This window comes from Gymnoscopelus microlampas (genome assembly GCF_963454915.1).
Source record: "Gymnoscopelus microlampas genome assembly, chromosome: 13".
Taxonomy (NCBI): Eukaryota; Metazoa; Chordata; class Actinopteri; order Myctophiformes; family Myctophidae; genus Gymnoscopelus; species Gymnoscopelus microlampas.
In genome coordinates, this window is record NC_139950.1 from 23,282,918 (window position 1) to 23,303,279 (window position 20,362).

General features: G+C 43.1%; 1 protein-coding gene across 1 annotated transcript in view; it reads right to left on the minus strand.

The window, feature by feature from the left end:
- Positions 1-824: 824 nt before the first annotated feature.
- Positions 825-20,362, minus strand: part of LOC311058600 (tudor domain-containing protein 1-like) — a gene marked incomplete at its 5' end in the record, with an annotated part of 28,271 nt that continues 8,733 nt past the window's right edge. Inside the window, 14 exons of the mRNA XM_084076063.1 lie at positions 825-962; positions 2,229-2,278; positions 3,223-3,285; positions 3,380-3,742; positions 4,337-4,516; positions 5,640-5,759; positions 6,660-6,785; positions 7,035-7,157; positions 11,226-11,429; positions 12,753-12,920; positions 13,292-13,399; positions 14,499-14,630; positions 15,164-15,469; positions 20,051-20,221. Coding sequence (XP_083932189.1) covers positions 903-962; positions 2,229-2,278; positions 3,223-3,285; positions 3,380-3,742; positions 4,337-4,516; positions 5,640-5,759; positions 6,660-6,785; positions 7,035-7,157; positions 11,226-11,429; positions 12,753-12,920; positions 13,292-13,399; positions 14,499-14,630; positions 15,164-15,469; positions 20,051-20,221 — 2,174 coding nt within the window. The 3' untranslated portion in view covers positions 825-902. The remainder of the gene's footprint in view (positions 963-2,228; positions 2,279-3,222; positions 3,286-3,379; positions 3,743-4,336; positions 4,517-5,639; positions 5,760-6,659; positions 6,786-7,034; positions 7,158-11,225; positions 11,430-12,752; positions 12,921-13,291; positions 13,400-14,498; positions 14,631-15,163; positions 15,470-20,050; positions 20,222-20,362) is intronic.

The window sequence follows — 20,362 nt, forward strand, 5'->3', positions numbered from 1 at the left end:
TTCTATATACCATGTACGGCCTACATAGTAAAAAGTTTAAAAAAGATTTTACTACTGTATTATTTGCACTAGTAATACCGTATACTGTATCATACCTTTTATTAGTTTCTTCAACTTATTACCCATCCTTTTATATTTTGCCCTCTATGTAGAACATTACATGCATGAGTATGACAAATTTGCCTCCACCTTGTCACTCTATTAGCCAAACCGCCAGCCGTTCCTTAACTGAAAATCAAGTATAATCTGTTTGGTTTGTTTTGAATACAGGGCCTTTTCTGCCCAATGAGGGTAATTGATTAATTACATTTCTTCACTTATGCCAGCTTTTGAACAGTAATTCATCAGTAGTAGATTGACTCCAGTACACCTGTGAAAATACTTTTTTTTCTTGTATAGGATAAAGTGTCATCTGATTTCACAATATTGTACCACAAGCTTAAGTGGATTGGGGCATTATGATCCAGTTCACACAAGACTATCTACTCAATACATTTTTCCAAAACCAAAACTTTAATGCAAAAAAAAAAAATGGTCACAGGCTCTACTAGCTGAACAGAACACGCTGGAGTCCTGACACTGTCCTACAGTGTTTATATGTATACACACAAATGTAAACAGCTGTATACAGCAACCAAATACTGTCACCAACAGTCCTAATGTACAATATTAAGCCACGTGTAACGTCTTTCCTGATAACATATTGTCAAATTAACAGATACAGTCTGTATACATTATTAGAAATGTAAAATAAATTCAGTTCTTATCTGAAAAAGATTACTCTTAAATCTCAATGGTATATTCTAACTAAACTAATATTCTTACACCTGATCTCGTGGAAAACAAAGTCAAATCGGTTTGAAAAAAGCTAGCAGAAGTTGTCATGGTTTGTTCAGTAAGTGTTAATCTTGCTTGTCCATTCGTTTGAGCAGCATCTCCATCAGCTGTTCCAGATGAGACATCTGAGGAAGAACACGGATTAAAACACTGTCAGGTGAAAACAGTCCTTAGTTTGGAACAATATGATGTCCATGTCCAACATACATCTTGATACATGCTCAAATCATGCACAAAAACATGCAAAGCGTGCAGTCTTTGGGAATTGGTGTTGTAAATTCAAGATTTGTGCTGAAATTCTTAGTCTTGATATACTCTATATATCGGCTACGCCAGCCGTCCGGGCCGACAGTATACAAATTTCAACATCATGGGAAAGTTCTGTGTGACAGTTGGGGGCTGTCAATCAAGTACCCGTTCTAGGCTCTGACAAACTGGACGTTTCAGAAAAAAAAAAATCACCATTACGTGGTATGGCTGATGTTAAAACAGCCATTGTGCTGGCTGATGTAGTATGCAGCCTACTAATAAATGTAGCCTACTAATAAAAGTGTTCCGATGCAAATAATCTATTCATTGTTCCGATATTACATCATTTATCACACGATAGCTAGGGCTGGTGTTCGATTTTTAAGTCGAAGCTTCTGGGCTCTGAAACGATCAAAATTCGAGGCAGAACATGTGTGCGGCGGAGTGGAGCGGCCAAATAGTCGACTTGTTTTTTTCATGTTCGAATCCCGTGCCATCGAAAGAAGCTTTGAATATTCAAATTATTTGGGTCAGCCCTAGCGATAGCACATTTACACAACAAAATATCTTGTTTTATATAGCCGTACGTAGAGACACAGAAGCATAAAGTTCAAATTGTGGTGAGAGGTGTCTGTGGTGGGCATGCAGTTATGCCCATATAAGGCCTGGACATGACTGATGTCAGCGCGTACCGATGTTGTTAGGCAACGGTTAATGCCCCCTCGCTCTCTCACCTTCTTGGTCTCTTTTTATTTTTATCAACTTTGATTTGTGTTGGCGTGAGAAGGGCGGAGCGAGAGAGTGCTCGATCAGAGAGGGAGGGAGAGACTCTCTAGAGTCCATTTCACCCATGCAATAACAATTGGCCAATGCTTGGTATGGAAACTTGAACGTGCTGATCGGCCTGTCACGAAGAGACGTGTTGTCAGCGCAATACGCAAGCCGATAACAAGCTGCTTTGTGCTGCATTCTCTCCTTGTATGATACAATTTTCTTTAATGCACTGGTATCAATCTGGACTTTGTATTGGCTGCAAATGCAGGTACTGTATCAGGAAGGAAAACTGTTGGACCATCTCTGAAAAGTGATGCATTGCAAGAGCAGTGAGCAGGATCAATTAATGGGCAGAAGGCAGCTCTAACCTTTGTCTTCAGCTCCACACAGCAGCAGACTTCTTGTTGCTTCTCAACACCTAAGGTCCAACAAATCAAGTGACAGGCTTTTTAGCATGTGTAATTCAACAGTTCACGATTTTTATTGTTACATCCCATGTACAGATAGGTACACAAGAGTAAAATCCTTGGGTTTCGGCTCCTCGACTGTGCAGCAACAAGAAAAATAACGAAACAAAATATTATAGTAAATAAAAACACCTCTAAAAGATAATATAGTAACAACACACACACACTGTGCTGTGTGCAGGTCCTGGATTAATACATGTGTATGTGGTTGTCTGCCTGTTTGTGTGTGCACCCTGCATAGCATATAAGAACAATGTGATGGATCCTTTGATATAACTGGATCGATAGTTTGATAGGATATGGCTACTTTGATAGACTTGGATCGATACTTTGATATTGGATTGACTGTGTAGCCGTATGCACAGCTGCTTGTGTAATTCTGCACTAATCACGTTTTCAAAAATGAAACCCCAGCATCTCTAATCTTGTGGTAACGTTCACCAAATATAGCCGATCTACGAGCTCACAATGCATCACTTTTTTACGCGTTGTGAGCTTGTGGATTGGCTATTTTTGGCGAAGAGATTTGGTGTAGGTTAAAGGTGGTTAAAATTAAGTGATTTTGATCAATTCCAAATATTATCAAAGTATTCTGCGGCATCCCTGGACTTGTCACGGCACCCTAGGGTGCCACGGCACCCACTTTGAGAAACCCTGTTCGTATATCGTATATCTGTCTGATGTATTGTTGTTGTGTCGTCGTTTATAGTGTTTTGTGTTGAAGAGGACCACAATGGAAATAAGCCCTCTGGCTTTATTGCGTTTCATCTTCGGTGATACAATGACTGTATGTCGTAAAGTGCTATTGTGCTCTTTTTTAATCACAGTATAAGCAGAGTTTAAATGCACTCAACACTCATGCTTGGTTAACATTTTTCTTTTAGAGAAGACATACCGTTACTCTGTGTATGAGGATTGTGTGGAGGTATTATGTGGTCAGTCGCCTGTGCAGCATCATCTGAAAACAAATCACACATTGAATTCTGATTGGCTGCACTGAGGGTAGATTTGATAGATTTAAAGATTCATGGGTAAGTTTTGACTTGACCAACCATTGACCACAGCAGCCTCTGGCATCGTCCCTGTGGCGTCTGCGGTGCCATCTGTGCTGCCGGTTGGTTGTTCCAGCTGTACGAGTGTAGCTGAAGGCATCTGGCTCGCCCTAGATGCACTGGCATCGGTGTTTTGGGGTTCAGGGGCTTGGTCAGCTCTGGGAGGAGGAGGAGTCTGTGGCTGTAATCTGTTCAGCGTTAATGGGCTGAGCTGTCCCCCACCTCTGTGGGCGGGCAGGGTTACAGACAGCAGGTGTATCAAGTCGTCACTGTACTTGACGGCGGCACTGACGTCTTCGGAGAGCAGGGTTTTAAACAGTGCCAACTCCTCTGCCGAGCAAACGGAGGGAAAAAGCTCCTCACCTGCATGGTTGAGAGGATAATGTGTAATTTATACTTGTGTATGTACTTGACTTTGTATATTTATACTAGCATGAATTGAGCTTAAGAGCACAGCACTGTAGCATGAATACATTGACCTGGTATATTGTCTGCCTCATGCAAAAACCTTTATCTCATTGTTAGGTTATTTAGATACACTGCTTGACCACAAATAACAAGACTTTATTTAGATACACTGTTTGCTTGACCACAAATAACAAGACTTTTCATTAGACAACATGTTTAGACAGATGCTAGGTTTTGATGTTTACCTGGTATCCTAGTTTCTTTGAAGTTCTACATTGTTTTCTTTGCATTCTACTTACTTGTTGACTAGGGTTAATGCCACTTACTCTGATCTCTCATTTGTCGCTCTTGATAAGTGGCCGCTAAAGGCCTAAATAGTATAGTGTATTGATTTTACGGTCTTTAAATATGTTAAGTATTGTTCTTTTTTTAATTGTGAATTGAGAGTGAGTGAGTGAGTGAGTGAGTGAGTGAGTGAGTGTGTGTGTGTGTATCTATATATATCTATCTCACACATTAAAGTAATAATTGATAGATTAATGGTTACACCTTTACACTTTACAGTTAGTGCACAACGGGCGATGTAGAAGGGGACCTTCAGAAGGTGTGAGGGTATAGGCAGGATGCTGGTGTAGGGAAGGGTCTCGGTGTTGCCGTGGTCAGCATACAGGACGGTGACCTCACTCTCTCCTGCCTCCAGGACCACCGCCCTGTACCAGTTCTTATCACCTGAGATGAAACAAGGGAAGGCAGAGTTGAAATTCCAGTCCTTAAAGTAATGCCCTCACCAGATCCTACCCTATTCTCAACCACACCAAACCCATGCCTCAACGTAACCATACAAACAGGACTCAATCTAAACTACAAGTAATTAAACCCATATGGGCTGGCTGGGAGAAAGAAGGTGTAAGGGTGGAACTGGACGTCCAACTCTGCGAGTACTTCAATGTCAATTATATTGATAGGATATAACAACTGGACTGACACTTTAACAGTATAGAAGACTGATAGGATTGATAGTTTTGATATGATGTAAGAACAATTTGATACTTGATACTTTGATTGAATATGAGAATTGGATTCATACTTTGATAGTGGATTCATACTTTGATAGTACATAAGAACAACTGGACTGATACTTTGAACAACTGGACTGATACTTTGAATAGAACAGTGAATACTTTCATGGGACGGACGAGTGATTGCATTGATAATTTATAGGATAGAGGAGCGATTGCATTCATAATTTATAGGATAGATGGCTGACACCAGCATTACATAGATGCCACTCCTAAAGCCTTTCCTTTCAAATGCAACCCTGTTGTTATAGAGGCTGGGGAGTGCAGTCTGGATGCTAGGAGAGCCGGCCCAGAATGCAAGAGAAATAGAGGTTGGTAGAGAGAGAAAGAACCGTTTTTGATGCTAACCTGGTATCACAAGGAACTTAGTTGTATAATACTGTATTGAGGGAATGACAACCGCAATATGTCTAGTACCGTTTCACTGTACTGCTCTCATACCTGAATGGATGTACTGTAGTAGGGACTATTTTCTACCTCACTATGTCAAATTCAGAGACAAAGCCAACTTCCTGTAAAGAAAACGCTGTTTAAAAAAACCAAATGGTCCACAGCTGAGTAACAGATGGGTTGCGATGAAAAAACAAATAAGTCATTTGTTACACTGAAAAGCTTATTTGTGAAAAGCTTAACAAATTACTTGCTGCCTTCTACTTTAAGTAAATTTCAATTAATTGGACAGAGTGTATATTCATGCGTCATTTAGATGAGCTGTTAGATGTTTGGCGTATTCCAGGCCCTAGAATATAGTGAGAATATAGTATGTTTCCTACCAGAGAACCGTGCACAGCAAGCTGCCCCAACAGCTGGAGTTTGACCCAGACAGAAGTCCTGGTTGGTGCTACCGTACGCTGCCAGATCCATCATCAATTTTTGGAGTTCCTCCACTCCCACTGAACACAACAAATAGACATTTTAATTGTAAAGGAAAATAAAATATAAACACACAACCAAAATGATATATAAAAACAGCAATACGTTACCACAAGATGAGAAGAACAGAGAGGAAAACAAATACAGTGAACAATCATGTTAAAGCACTCATTTCATTCAATTAATTTGGTAGTGAGAGACAATAAACCACTCTGACCTACTTACAAACCTGGATTATTCCCATGACAACGTAATAATGCAGTACACATAAACACTACCAAATTAAGTACCGGTAGTATGTCAAAAGTAGTCAAAAGTCAGGTTGTTCTCAAGGGCTCCGACATCAAACTCAAGGAGCCATTTCTCCATATTAGACTATAAGTCAAATGGAATGTGAGGATGTTCATTTGGCAGACCATCAACAATATGACATTGTCACACCATAAATGTTGACGTCTGCCAGTCGCCATGTTGTTCTGTCTTGAAATCTCCCTGTAAGTTCTTCTCTATCCAGTTATTTAGAAAATCAGACAACATTGAACGTTCAGTTCAAGGCAGAGCCCAAGTAGAAAACTGTCGCCTAGCCAAGGCTGTGTAAGCCGTGGGTTGCAGCCATCAGGACATAGCGAAGCTGAGGGGGGAATTTCTATGACCTATGGTGCAACGTTTCCCATTTGTGATACCCCCTATGGGCAGAAGTGAAAGAGCCGAGATGTGCTCTATAGAACCCCCTCAACATGTAATCCTAATTCTTGGTTGATTGGATGTTGTGTTCATGATATATTTCTTTTTAAGAAATAGGGCCCTCCCACACATTTTTGTAATTAGGCAATAGCTGTTATTATGTATAATAAGATAGATAAGTGAGTGAGTGAGTCTGAGTGACAGGTGATGGGGTAGAGGCATGGGTGTGTTCTCACTCTGGTTGAGGGTGTGAAGGTAGAATAAGGAGGGACTGATGATGGCAGCCACTCTAGGCTGGAAGATCTCGTTGTGAGGCAGTTCTCCTGCCCTCCAGTCCACTGGAAAACGCCCTGCTGGAACATCTACACAACACAGTGCACCAGTCATATTTTACTGGTCACATACTTTCACACAGTCAATGACACGCATACAGAGCCCCCTCACAAGTGCAGAAACACACAACCCTCATACACACGTTTTGGGAAGGCTACATACTGATGTCCAATTGTGATGCTGTAATCCTTGACATACGAGTGCACAGTCTGTTAACTCTGTTTATGGAACGTGCTATACAAATAAGATTCGACTTGATTAGTGGGCGACTGTCTGACCTGGTGGTAATGTCAATGCAAGGGGCAGGTCTGCATCCTTGGTGATGGGTAGAACAAGGTCCTGGCTGGTCTCTCTGGTCACGTCTGTCTCTGGAGCCACAGCGACACTGCTGCAACAATTGTCTGTACAAGTGTCAAAAAACATGATCTGAATGTTTAATTATCTTACAAGTCTTAAAAGCTGCGCTGGCCGATATTGATGATAGTCAAAAGGCTAGAAAATAATATGCAGCATATGAAGGGAGACACTACCAACCACTAAGACCGTTAAGGATGTAATTTACAGCTAAACAGTGCACTCAAGTTTTTGAAAACATTTCAAGTGAGAAATAGACAATGCAGTAACCGATTATTGATACTATTTCTGTTTTCTGAGGAGACTGCGTTGTACTGAACACATCTGGCATAAATGAATGGACCATCATTACCGTGAGCAATGAAATACTTTGTTACGGGGCCAGAGCTCAGCTCTGGACCTGTTTTGTTATTGGCAGTATTCTGTCACTTCTTTTTCTTCTGCCACTTTTCGCAGTTCTGGCTGAACCGTGCTGTCGCTTTTTACGAAACTCGGCCATATGGTAGATGGTCATGAAAAACGATCAAGAAATAATTCTCACAATCTTTCGTCCAAAGGTGGCGCTATAGCACTCAATTGAAAATGCCAACTTTGAACAGGTACAACTCATGCCCTGTTTGACCTACAGCCATGAAACTTGGATACACATATGCGTCTCCTCATGCTGAACAACTTTCACCCTCTGACTTTTGACCTCTGACCTTTAGATCTCCCACCATTTTGAATTATATGAAAAACAGTCATTGGCTCCTAACTTCTGCATTTTTTCACTTATGGAAAATCCGTTGGAAATTTTTGTAGGCAGTCTTTAAACAGGCATAAGTCATGCCTCGTTTGGCCGAAAGTCGTGAAACTTGCTTACACATGTGCCTTGACTCATGAGGAACACACGTATCGATTTGACCATTAAGCTCCGCCCTTAGATTTTCCGCAATTTTGAGCAGTTTGAAAAATACTTGTTTTTGCCAGTTCTGGCTTAACCGTGCATACGCTTTTTACGAAACTCAGCCATATGGTAGATGCTCATGAAAAACTACCAAGAAATAATTCTCACACTCATTCGTCAAAGGGTGGCGCTATAGCACTCAATTGAAAGTGCCAACTTTGAACAGGTACAACTCATGCCCTGTTTGACCTACAACCATGAAACTTCAATACACACATGCGTCTCTTAATGCCCGACAACTTTCGTGGTCTGACTTTTGACCTCTGACCTTTAGATCGCCCACCATTTTGAATTATATGAAAAACAGTCATTGGCTCCTAACTTCTGCATTTTTTCACTTATGGAAAATCCGTTGGAAGTTTTTGTAGGCAGTGGTCCAAAGTTCAAGTGTTAAACGTTTCGTGCAGATTGCTCAAAAATCCCACGAGGAGATAGATTTTAACTATTACAGTTTTATGAAAATTATTCATCTGTGCCTAAAACATACATGCAGACTCACATTTCTTTGAAACGTTGCAGTAATGTAGAGAGTCATTCCAAATATCACTGAAACCAATCTCACTCCAATTGGCCAAAGGGGGGCGCTATAGCAATTTTTTGAAAAATCAAACTTTAAACAGGCAAAAGTCATGCCTCGTTTGGCCGAAAGTCGTGAAACTTGCTTACACTTGTGCCTTGACTCATGAGGAACACATCTATCGCTTTGACCAGTAAGCTCCGCCCTTAGATTGTCCGCAATTTTGAGCAGTTTGAAAAACACTTAAACCCAGGATTTTTCAGCTATTTGCGTGAAACTGTATCATCTGTGTGATCTCCTTTTTCACAGTTACTTGTCTGTTGGGCCAATGGCGTCTCCCTTAAATGAATGCCTCACAATCTCAAGGTCGCCAGTTCAAGCCTCACTTGATGCAGACTTAATTTAAGTTGAATTGCAAACAACATGACTGTATCAATGAATACATGTGCAAATGGTAAAGATAACCTGAAATGCTTATTTGAGAGTACGTTTTTTCAACGTATGACATACTTCATTCTGAAAATAGCTGATCTACAATCTCACAACTTTTCATGGTTTGTGAGCTTGTAGATCGGCTACTTTCACTAGTTTTGGTTCTGAGGAGATGTACAATTTCTTCATCGGTAAATGGTTTGTGAACGAGTGATCTTAGTGTTAGTGAAACAGGGGCTTGGTTCATGAAAGAAGGCAAGAGTTTATGATCTTCAACAGACAATATCAGCCTGGACAAAGCTATAGCACTATAGGTAGTGTTGCAGCCTATTAGTCTGAAGGTTGAGAGTTCGAATCCTGTTAATGGCAGTAGGTTGAGATGTCCAATCAAACCATTATGTTTCCATCTCTCTCTCTCATCAATCTATTGTTTCCATGTCACTCTCTCTCTCTTCAATCTATTCCGTTTCCATGTCTCTCTCTCTCTCTATTCACTGGCCCCGTATTATCGCTGCTTGCAGCTATATTTTTGTTGTTACTTTTGAGTCAATTTATTAATTTCTTTATAAAGTAACCATGTATTAAGAGGGATAATCAATAGGGAGCAGGTCATTATTGAGAAATAAACCCCTTCAGGGTGATTAGACCCCTGTCTATCACTCTGAAGGGGTTTATTTCTCAATAATGACCTGCTACCCATTGATTATCCCTTGCATAAGAGACTGTGTTAACCAGCTTAGTTTAGCTTAGTCACCCCTTCAGAACATTAAATATCAAACCCGTTAGGCTTAATTTATACTCCATTGTGTCACTTGCCGCCAAGAGCTGATCTTCAATCTCTTGTCGGCAATTGACATCGTCGTACTAAGGAGTATAAATTAGGCTGACACTGACACTAACCTTTTCCCATGTGTATGACAAGAATTCATATAACAAGCCCAACCTAGAGGTGTGAATGTATGAGCTACATGGCTTACTACACCATGTCAGACAATGACTGCATAGTGGTAATATATAATATCTGTTTCACTGCCTTGTGTTGAGATTAGACAATGATACAGTGCATTCATTGACATACAAAACAAAAGTTCTGCAATCACTTTATAGCTCTATGTATAAACAAATAATGGTGTTGGGGTATTTTGCCACAATACATTTGGCAAAATATCATCATACGTGGCATTTGTCCTCTGCATTGACGCCATCCTAACTGTGAGGATGCCCTTAACACTTCCACCGCCAGAGGTTAATCTCATAATGTACTCACCAGTGCCAAGGTTTTATTGTTGTTTTTTGTTTTCTTCACGTCGCCATAGACCCCGTTAAAATCCTTAACTCTTTCATTGCCACACTTATTTCAGACTGTGTCGTCCCAGTGCCATGAAAATGGTGCATTTTTCCTCCGTTTGATTTTTAACATTGAAGTGAATGGAGCAGCATTTTTTTGGATAGCGTTATCTCCTAGTTGCTTTGAGATAAACAAAAAAAAACAAGACCAAAAAAAAAATATATATATATATATAAAAAAAAAAAATACATATATTTTTTTAAATCATTTTGTCATTTCCGTCATTGGCCATGATAGCCATAGTACCATCGGACGGGAATTCCCGTTTTTGGCAGTCAAAGAGTTAAGAATGCGCGATGCACTGTTTGTAAACATCGTGCAGATGTCCATGTGTCTACCTGTGTCAAACGGGGCATCCATGTTGTAGTTAGAACGGTTTATGTTAAACAGTGATGACCGAGGAGAAAAAACTACAAGGGAGAAAATGGAGTTTTAGTGTGCGCTTTAGAATGGAGGCCGACGGGATCGGCAAAACCGGATCGCAAATAGTTCCGTTTCCAGTGGTTACACTGAAATGGTCCGTGTCGAAAATTGAAAAAAGTTTTTTTTTTTTCGAAAAAAAAGGAAAAAGCACCCGGACCGTAGGGCTACGCTCTCGGCGCTTAACAGTTGGATTTAATGGACCGTAGGACTACGCTCTTGGCGGTTAATGTGTTAATGTGGCACACGGGGAGCAGTTAAGGGTTAACCACTTTCAAACTGGTGTCCCTATTTTGGGCATAACAAATGTTTATAGAAACGTACTCGACAATGTACTTGCAATGACACCATCATATGACCAAGTGGTTAATTGTCTTGCTCAGGGCATAATTATTGTGTGTGTGGAGGGGGTGCACATTGACCTCGTGAAGAGGTCTTCCTGTGACTCAAACCTTGCTGAGCGGCTGGATTTGGTTGTGTGGCCAGCTGCTCCAGCAGCAGGGTAGACGCCACGCTATGTCCTCCGCTCTCAAGCTCCACCTCGTAGACATTCCCCAACATAGAGGTCACACGCACCTTCAGATCCGACATCCCCATCAGAGTCTGGAACCTTGAAATGGCCTCGCTGCTCCACGCAGAGCCCACTGGCAGCACGCCTAGACACGTACACACACACACACACACACACACACACAAAGATGTTTGACTGTTTACAACGGTCCTCAGTAAGAAGCAAGCCATCTATCCAGAATCAATTGTCACATCACACAGATGTGAAGAAGTAGGTGAAATTAGTTTTTTCCGTAAGCTCCTTAATTGTGTTGTTTTTCAGAGAGAGGAAAAAAAAGGGGGGGGGGAAGAAATGATGGGGTGTCTGTCTGTCCGGAGCTAATCTCACAAACCACAGGACAGATCAGTGCCAAGTTTCTTGTGCACGCTGCAGTAGACCAAGGAAGCACATCATTTTTTTTTCCATGTACAGTACATTTTATATTCTTTGAAATATGTAACTTCAATGTTATAATGGAAATCAAAGGCAGTCCGATCAGGCTGAAACCATGCCCAAATTGGAGTTCTACATCAGTAGATACGTCCTTGACTGGCCACTAGGTACAAGATCCACCCTGTTATTAGACCCCATTTTGTTAACCTATATTCATTTCCAAACTCTAACCCTATTTTAAACCTTAAGCTAACACAAGTAATTCAAAACCTTAAGCTAACACTAGTAATTCTAACCATAAACAATTAAAAGTGAGGAACAGGTAATTGAGCTCACTTTTCATACACTAACCCTATGATTTTTCCATCTGAGCGCATCAGATCCTAACAATTTAAAAAAAAATAAAGTGTCTATCTACTATGCATCTTGGCATAGATTTCACAAGTCTCTGGAACTCTACTGAAGGTATCTAAATAGATGCAACAGAGCATCATATGATGCTAGTATATTATAGGATTACTTAAGTAATTGTATCATGCAGTGCACTTGTATGGAGGCAGATACATTTGTTGTTTTTCAACAAAAACAAATCTGTTTCTTTAATTTGTTAATTTGTCTGACCAAGAACAGAAAAGTGGTGGGTCCTACAAGGAGGCAAAAATCCAATGCAAAAACAGATGAGGGAAACCACTGTACAATTCAAAAGATAGTTTCAATACCTTTAAATACAAATATTTACGTTCTACTTGCAACGCGTTTTGAGCACAAAACTCTTCCTCAGGCAGCAATGTTGCGTTATCCTGCATTGTACAATGGTCTTCCTCCTCATCTGATTTTGCATAAGTACAAGAACACTCATACAGATACTGTACATGTCTGAAGATTATGATTTGCAGATTTTTGGGGTATTGAATTAAAAATATTGAGCATTTGGGATAACAAACTCACAGAAAAAAGCTCTCCTTCTGTCCTTTTCCAGCACGATTTACAAATGTTTGTTGACAATGCAGGGCTAACACACACGCACAGAGCATACCTGCGAGGCAGCAGTGGATGGCCTGGAGTGGCAGCGTGAGGAGTTGTGGAGTGATGGTTCGGAGGTGACTGATTTCCACCTGGCTGCTGTTCCCATAGTCCACAAAGTACACCTCTGCCTTGTCCTCAAACACACTCTGGACCATGGCCCGGTACCATACACCATCACCTACACACACACACACTTCAATATTAGATGCCAACAGTTCTTCTTCAACTGATTTCACAAATGTGTTTTTTGTACATTGAAATTCTGCATTAATGGGCTGCATATTATTGTGGTTTTGTAGAAGTAAATGCAGCGGTCTCTCTGCTCACTGTCTCTATTTATAATGAAGCAAAAATGCCAAATACATTGAGAGACTTATGTCTGTCTGCATTTGGATATGTAGGAATGTTGGGTATGTGGGGGGAAGTGTGAAGTATGATGCACTTCTCCAGTCTCTCCTGATAATAAGACAATAAGTTGCAAAAAAAATAAAAAAAGACAAATATAATGTTATGAATGAGGTTATAGTGCTGGTCTTCATTTAGTCTCACCAGAAAACATAGCGCAGCACGGCTCTCCCACTCTGGGCCTGAAGGGAGAAATATCCGCCTCACAGTGCTGCTTCAACTCTGCCATTAGGTTCATCAGCTTGTGGGGGTCTGACACAGACAGACACACACAATCATTTCAACAGCGTCAGATTAAAAACACCTTTTTGTAATGTTGAAAGTGGCCTTCAGTGTTGTATTTGTATTGTGTATGCATGCAATCTCGTCTGGTATTGACAAAAAAAAATCGTTGATTAGTCACCTTTACAACGAGGTATAGCTTGTAAGGATTGTGCAATCGTGGAATGAGCAACACAGCTAAATGTGTAGGTAGCGCACCCCCAACATGCTTCTGTTGGTAATCACTCTCGTTTTGAGCGACCTGCCAGTCACAGGTGTGTGACTGGCACCTGAGCATGGGTCCTGCAACTTTGTTGAGTTCGTTGAGACTGGTGAAGTCAAAAGGAAGACAACACTCCAAGAAGACCTCATCCTTGCTTCAGTGAGGAACCGTAGCCTTTCTTCCAGAGATTTACAGACAAGATTTGCACAACGGCACCAAAGACAGATGTCAAAGTTGCAGGACCCATAATCAGGTGGCAGTCACACACCTGCCAGGTGTGTGCCAGTACCAGAGCTGACGCCAAATAATGCGCAATATGCATAACGGAACACTAGCGACAGCTTCACATGCCCTATTGCACTTATCAAACGTGGCATCTTTCCATGGGGGCAGTGTTGCTGCTTGGAGCATTCACAAACTCAACAAAGTTGCAAGACCACACACACACACACACACACACACACACACACACACACACACACACACACACACACACACACACACACACACACACACACACACACACACACACACACACACACACACACACACACACAGAAGGTGTGTTCTGGCTGGTCGCTAAAAACAACAACAATTACTAACAGAAGCATATTGGGGGAGTTTAGCACTACCCACACGTTTAGCTGTGTTACTCATTCCACGATCTTACAAGTTATATCTTGTTGTAAAGGTGACTAATCAACAATAAAAATGCTATAAATTACAATACAAATTGGTATTATTGAAGGGGAGAAATAATCAACCAAAGTTACGTTTCTGAACTTTTGGTGGGCAGTTATATGCAGAGCTCACTCCGTGTCGGCTGTGCACTCATACTAAAGAGTCAAAATAGACAAAGGGTGTTACCTTCAGGGTTGTGCAGGTAGCAGTAAAAGTCTCCTGGGTTCTCCACTAGGTTGCCCACCACTGCCACCATCTGGCCGTCACTGGGAAGCTTGGCGTAATGCCAAATCAGGGGTGGGGCATCTGGGCTGACTGCTGCACAGGATACAAACTGTGTATCTGCACAGTGTGCTTCAACGAGGGCATCTCCATCTATAGAATTGGTGCAAAAAGGCAAAATTGACTAAGTTGATATAGGAGACACACAGTACAGAAGAATGCTTGAAGACTTGGAAGAGGTGGCTGAGGCATATGCTACTGTATAGTTGCGTTTGCGCACGACAATGCAGCTAACATGATATTGTACACCGAGATGTACTAATAATAAGTACATGCAGCACATGCTGCAGCATTACTGTAGTAAGCACATCTGTAAAGGATTTTAATGTTCACACAAACAAGATTTAGAATTAAACAGCTTTACTGCTGACTGTCAGCAAATGTGACACATTATTTACACACATATACGACTGATGTAAAACATAAAAGTCAACCTCCTTAACAAATTAATTCGAAGCATTTCTCCAGCAGCTTCCAAGACCAAAAAAAAGGTATTACGGGTCAGCCCCATTGTTGAACTGTGTGATACAGGACATAGGATGTTTAGAGACTGTATGGAGTTACTGTACTGTGGATCTGGCTGTCATCATCCAGCTGCCGAGGACAGGCATAGCGCTGGGTCAGCAACACCTCAGCTATGTCTGCTTGAGGGTCGCTGATCTGGTCCATCATGGACACCAGGGCGGTGCCATCACGCTTCCCCAGGATCTCCACGTGCAGCGTACGGTTAGAAACGACCTGCCGCAGGAGCTCGATACAGTCCTCAGACCAGCACTCCTCCACTGGACGCACCCCTGGATATGATGACAGGAAGATGGCTGTGTGTGCATGTGACGCTGTGGCATCTTTAAGCTTTATTTCAGAGATATGAGAGTCTAGGGAGAAAGGAAAGCAAGGGCAGATAGACATGCCAGACAAGACAGGGAGTCTAGCATGTGCCTTCTGCCCCCCACAAACCCCAAAACAAAACCATTTGTTTTACACAGATCTTAACACATCGGGTGCCAAACACGGTCTGAACCGTGTGTTTACATAGTGGCGGTTCCGAAGCTTCGGTGCCGAACACGGTCTGAACCGTGATTTCAGTCTTTTTGTTTTTCTCTGCGCGGGCGGGGCTAGAGCAGCTCTGGGAGCACCCATTGTAATCCTGCGAAGGAAGTGCCAGATCGCTCACCGGAAACACTTTTTTCCCCCCATCCGCTTCCTGTCTATTTCCTACTTTGAAACAAGGAAGATTTAGAAAGGAAAGGACATACTACATCCGTTCTCTAGATATATGACGTGACACTCACGGGTGGCAAAATCGCACCGGAAGTTCGATGAATAACATTGCAGTGGATGGAGCCGGCTGGAGCAGCTCATGAACAAACATTATTTGTGAATGATTGAGACCATTGTGAAATAATCGCTTCAGGAAAATAAAAGAAAACATATCACACATTTGTTTCTGCTGTCTTGTTTTTCCATTTACACTCTACATCATGTTATGTAGGTATCCAAAGAGCAGAGAGAGAGTAATCTCTCATAGAACAAACAGCAGAGGTCGCTGTTTTTCATTTTCAGTTGGGTCTGGCTACGTGAGACTACAGAGAGAGTAAAATTCTCACTGGGCAGCCCCCAACTCCCAGGTGTTCATATTCAAAAATGAATTGACCTTAGTAAATGTGCTTATAGTTGCCACTGCAGGTCAGTCCTTTAAATTCATTTCATATGTATTTACAAACATTTCCATAACACAATTACCAATAGGACAACTTACTTTGTTGCTTGTGAAACTCCTACTCTCCTACTGAAATTACATAAACTCCTACTGAAAATGTATTAGCTGTGATTAGGTGTTGACTGATTGATTGGCAGACAGCTGTCAATCAATGCCTGTCAATCAATCTATGAACACCTGGGAGTTGGGGGCTGCCCAGTGAGAATTTTACTCTCTCTGTAGTCTCGCGTAGCCAGACCCAACTGAAAATGAAAAACAGCGACCTCTGCTGTTTGTTCTATGAGAGATTACTCTCTCTCTGCTCTTTGGATACCTACATAAAATGATGTAGAGTGTAAATGGAAAAACAAGACAGCAGAAACAAATGTGTGATATGTTTTCTTTTATTTTCCTGAAGCGATTATTTCACAATGGTCTCAATCATTCACAAATAATGTTTGTTCATGAGCTGCTCCAGCCGGCTCCATCCACTGCAATGTTATTCATCGAACTTCCGGTGCGATTTTGCCACCCGTGAGTGTCACGTCATATATCTAGAGAACGGATGTAGTATGTCCTTTCCTTTCTAAATCTTCCTTGCTTTGAAACGCCTATATCTCCGAATCCGTTTCCTGTGGGGAAAAACGGTCATGCGCGATGCGCGATCCCCCCCCGTTGTAACCCGCGAGGGGAATGTTATGGTTCCAGCCTGTAGCCAGGGTCATGGCAGAACATGAATCGATGCTTTTTTTTGCGTGGATTTGCTTGTAACGCACGCGGAAACTTTAAACAGCAAAGCGCAGTCAATGGGGAGAATGCTGGCACCCACGGTAAGTTGTTATGAAAAAATGCTGGCACCCGATGTGTTAAGAATGGCCTTGGAGACAAATCCAGGGAAAACTAATTGTGAGGAGGCCATGAGAATAAAACTGCCATCTGTGTCTCGAGAGCCCACTCTCAACAGGCACTGGAAAAACGGCCAGTACATGTGAAATGTGTCATATCTAACTAAATAAATGGCGACCAACTTCCGCACCCTCGGTGTCCACACCCCACAGCTCTGTTATCGACTAAACAACGCACCGCCAGACCACATGTGGCCAACTGACTCGCCACGGCGGCCGCGCTGAATTTACGCCTCGCGTAGGGGACATCTCACTGCTGACTACACCTTTTCCACCGCGCAACATAATTAATTCTACTCACCAAATGTCGGACAAAACGGAAGGGGAGCCAGCTTCGTACCGTTTACCGTGCGCACGACCTCATCACCACAACAGCACGCAGCCGCTGCGGTTTTTTTTTCCTTTTTTTCCAAACTTTTTTTTTGGTCACCATTTTCTCCAGGCACCATTTCTGGTGTAACGTCGGGTGTTTCTTTTCACCAGCCAATCACCTTTCACGTTGCCACGTCCGTTGCCACGTCGCGCTGACGTACGCTAAACAAGCGCTGCCGTGCGCACAATGCAAACGAGCCCAAAGGCGCGCAAAAATAAGCCGACCATTGCTTAGACACAAAGTCAGACCTGGCAACGCAGCCTACGCCAATCATGTGTGAGAGATCTACAAGCTATGGGGCAGAGACGCCACCGTATCTTAGCAACAACTACAGCGCTCACTCTCATTGGTCGTGTCACGCTAAGAGCACTCTCCAGACAATGGCATCGCAGACAGCTTGCTGTTACTGCTGTAGCCATCACAGGCAGTTGCAGCACGACGGACAGGGCGCTGTGATAGCTGCCATGTCGCTAACGCTAACCTGGTTGTCATGCCTGCAGCGGCTGTGCAATCACTTTGTCAACAATGCACGTTCGTGTGGTGAATGTCTATATTGCTGCTCAGTTCGTCCATTGTAGATGGTGTATGTTTGTGTGTGTCTTCTGGAGAACTATGTAGCTCCACAGCAACAACAGTAACTAACGTAATGGCAGGACCGCCCCCTGCAACGCATGTTAGGCTGCATTATGGTCATGTAGTAATTTCAGATAATTTCGCTCCGATTAGAGCAGTGTTTATCAACCCTTTCACGCCGCCCCCCCCCCCCCCCCCCCCCCCCCCCCAAATACACATACTTGATCTGGGACCCCCCCATTCCGTTTGACTCCGTTCCACAAGTAAATATTGTGAAAATAGCCGATCTACAAGCTCGAAACGCCTCACGTTCAGAGGCTTTGTACGCTTGGAGATCGGCTATTTTCTACATGATTGCCTCTTTCTTACATTCTTTGCCAATGTGGCCCATGTTTTCATAGCATAGTTTATTGACTACTTCTGTTGCAGAAATGGCCATTTCCTTTACTTTCGGTTTTTTATTGTCTCCGCCAGGCCGAAAGGCATGGCGCAAGACTATGTTTCACCCCCTGTCCGTCCGTCTGTGATAGCTAATCTCTCACATCGTTGACTTGATCGCAGCAAAATAACAGCCCGATGTGGAGAGTCAGTGACAGCTGGATAAACGACGTAAAATGTGTCAAAAGGAGTCTGTACGGCTGTCGATAAATGAACACATGACGTCGGTGGGAGAGGAGATATTGTGTCTTTTGGACAAACAGCAGCGTGGTGCTGATGTTTGTTGTGTGAAGCAGCTTAATGTCAGAGTGTTTGTGTTGGAGCGCCTCAGTGCGGCTGCAGAGTTCATGTGCAACCTCTTCCAGAGAGACACAGAGACACTAGAAACTCTGCTGGGGAAAAAAAACACTGCTGGGCATTGACTTTCCTATGGACATTGATCTACACACTGCAGGTATATCTGCTACACACACAACATCAAACTACACACTGCAGGTATGATGCAGCGTTTGCATTACAGCCAGCATGCCAGCGTAGTTCCCATATGGTTTCAAGGTGGGCTAAACCATATGGACCCCATGTCAGCAATGTCAGCGGCATCCACTTCAGTCCCAACTGCGATGCCCATGCAGGCTATAAGTAGCTTCTACCTGGCCCTTAGGTGGGCCCCAACTAGCCATGTTTATGTGGGACCAAGGCGGGTCCTAACTGGGTTTGCCCATGCAGGCTTTAACTGGGTTCTACCTGGGCCCTAGGTGTACCCTAACCAACCACAGTGCAGTGCCCATCGCTCCAATTGTTGTGACGTCAGGGCTCTCAATACTGCACATTGGTGGAGGAGGAGGGGCCGCAGGGCGACCGCACACATCGCTGAACCAATGGTAGCCCACTGATGTTTCCTCTGTGGATTTACAATCTGCCCCTCTATGCCACATATCATCCGCACTACAGGGTCTTCACTGACCGAGCCACGGCCCCACTGACCCTCATGACGCTACGCCACTTAAACGTGCGGCAGCATGCGCTGGGTTGCCAGGTTTGCACAGCCTGCGCCAGAAACAAGCAACCACCTTCATGAAAAAAAAAAAAACACCGAAATGGTCCGCAATGTTCCAGGGGTGTCCCCGCGCGTCCCAACACTCCACAGGGGGTCAGTGGACCATCAGGGGGTCCGCGGACCCCCTGTGGACCCCCTGAAACATAACAAATATTATTTCTTCAAATTTTTTCCTTTTTCAAAAAAACTTTTCCACAGTTTCACTCCGGCGATTTGGGTCCCCCAATATACACACGGCCACGCTGGGCCCCGTGCGCGGCTGGGGTTGAGGGGGGCGTAGCCCCCCGAAACTCTAGTATATATATAATCATGTCTGGCAATTTCTCCAGAGGATAAACAGACTTTGTACAAGGAGAACTGAGCCCCGTCTTACCTGCCAGGGCACAGGGGATGCCCTGCATGGTGTCTTACCTGCCAGGGCACAGGGGATGGCCTGCAGGGGCAAAGCCAAGAGGGCAGGGCTGATGGGCCTCAGGCGACTCAGCTCCACCTCCTCAGAGGGACCAAAGTCGATGTATCCAACACACACATGCTCCTCAGATGAATATGCCAGCACCTTCGCCCTGTACCACTGCTTGTCCTCTGTGGGGGGAGAAAACAATTCCAGCCTGGACTCACAGACAAGCCCCTGAGAAACTTACCACTTACCCTATTCTTAGTAAAAAGGACCGCAGTTAGTACTTGGACCACTTTTTTCCGTCTACACCAGATCTCTTCGCCGAA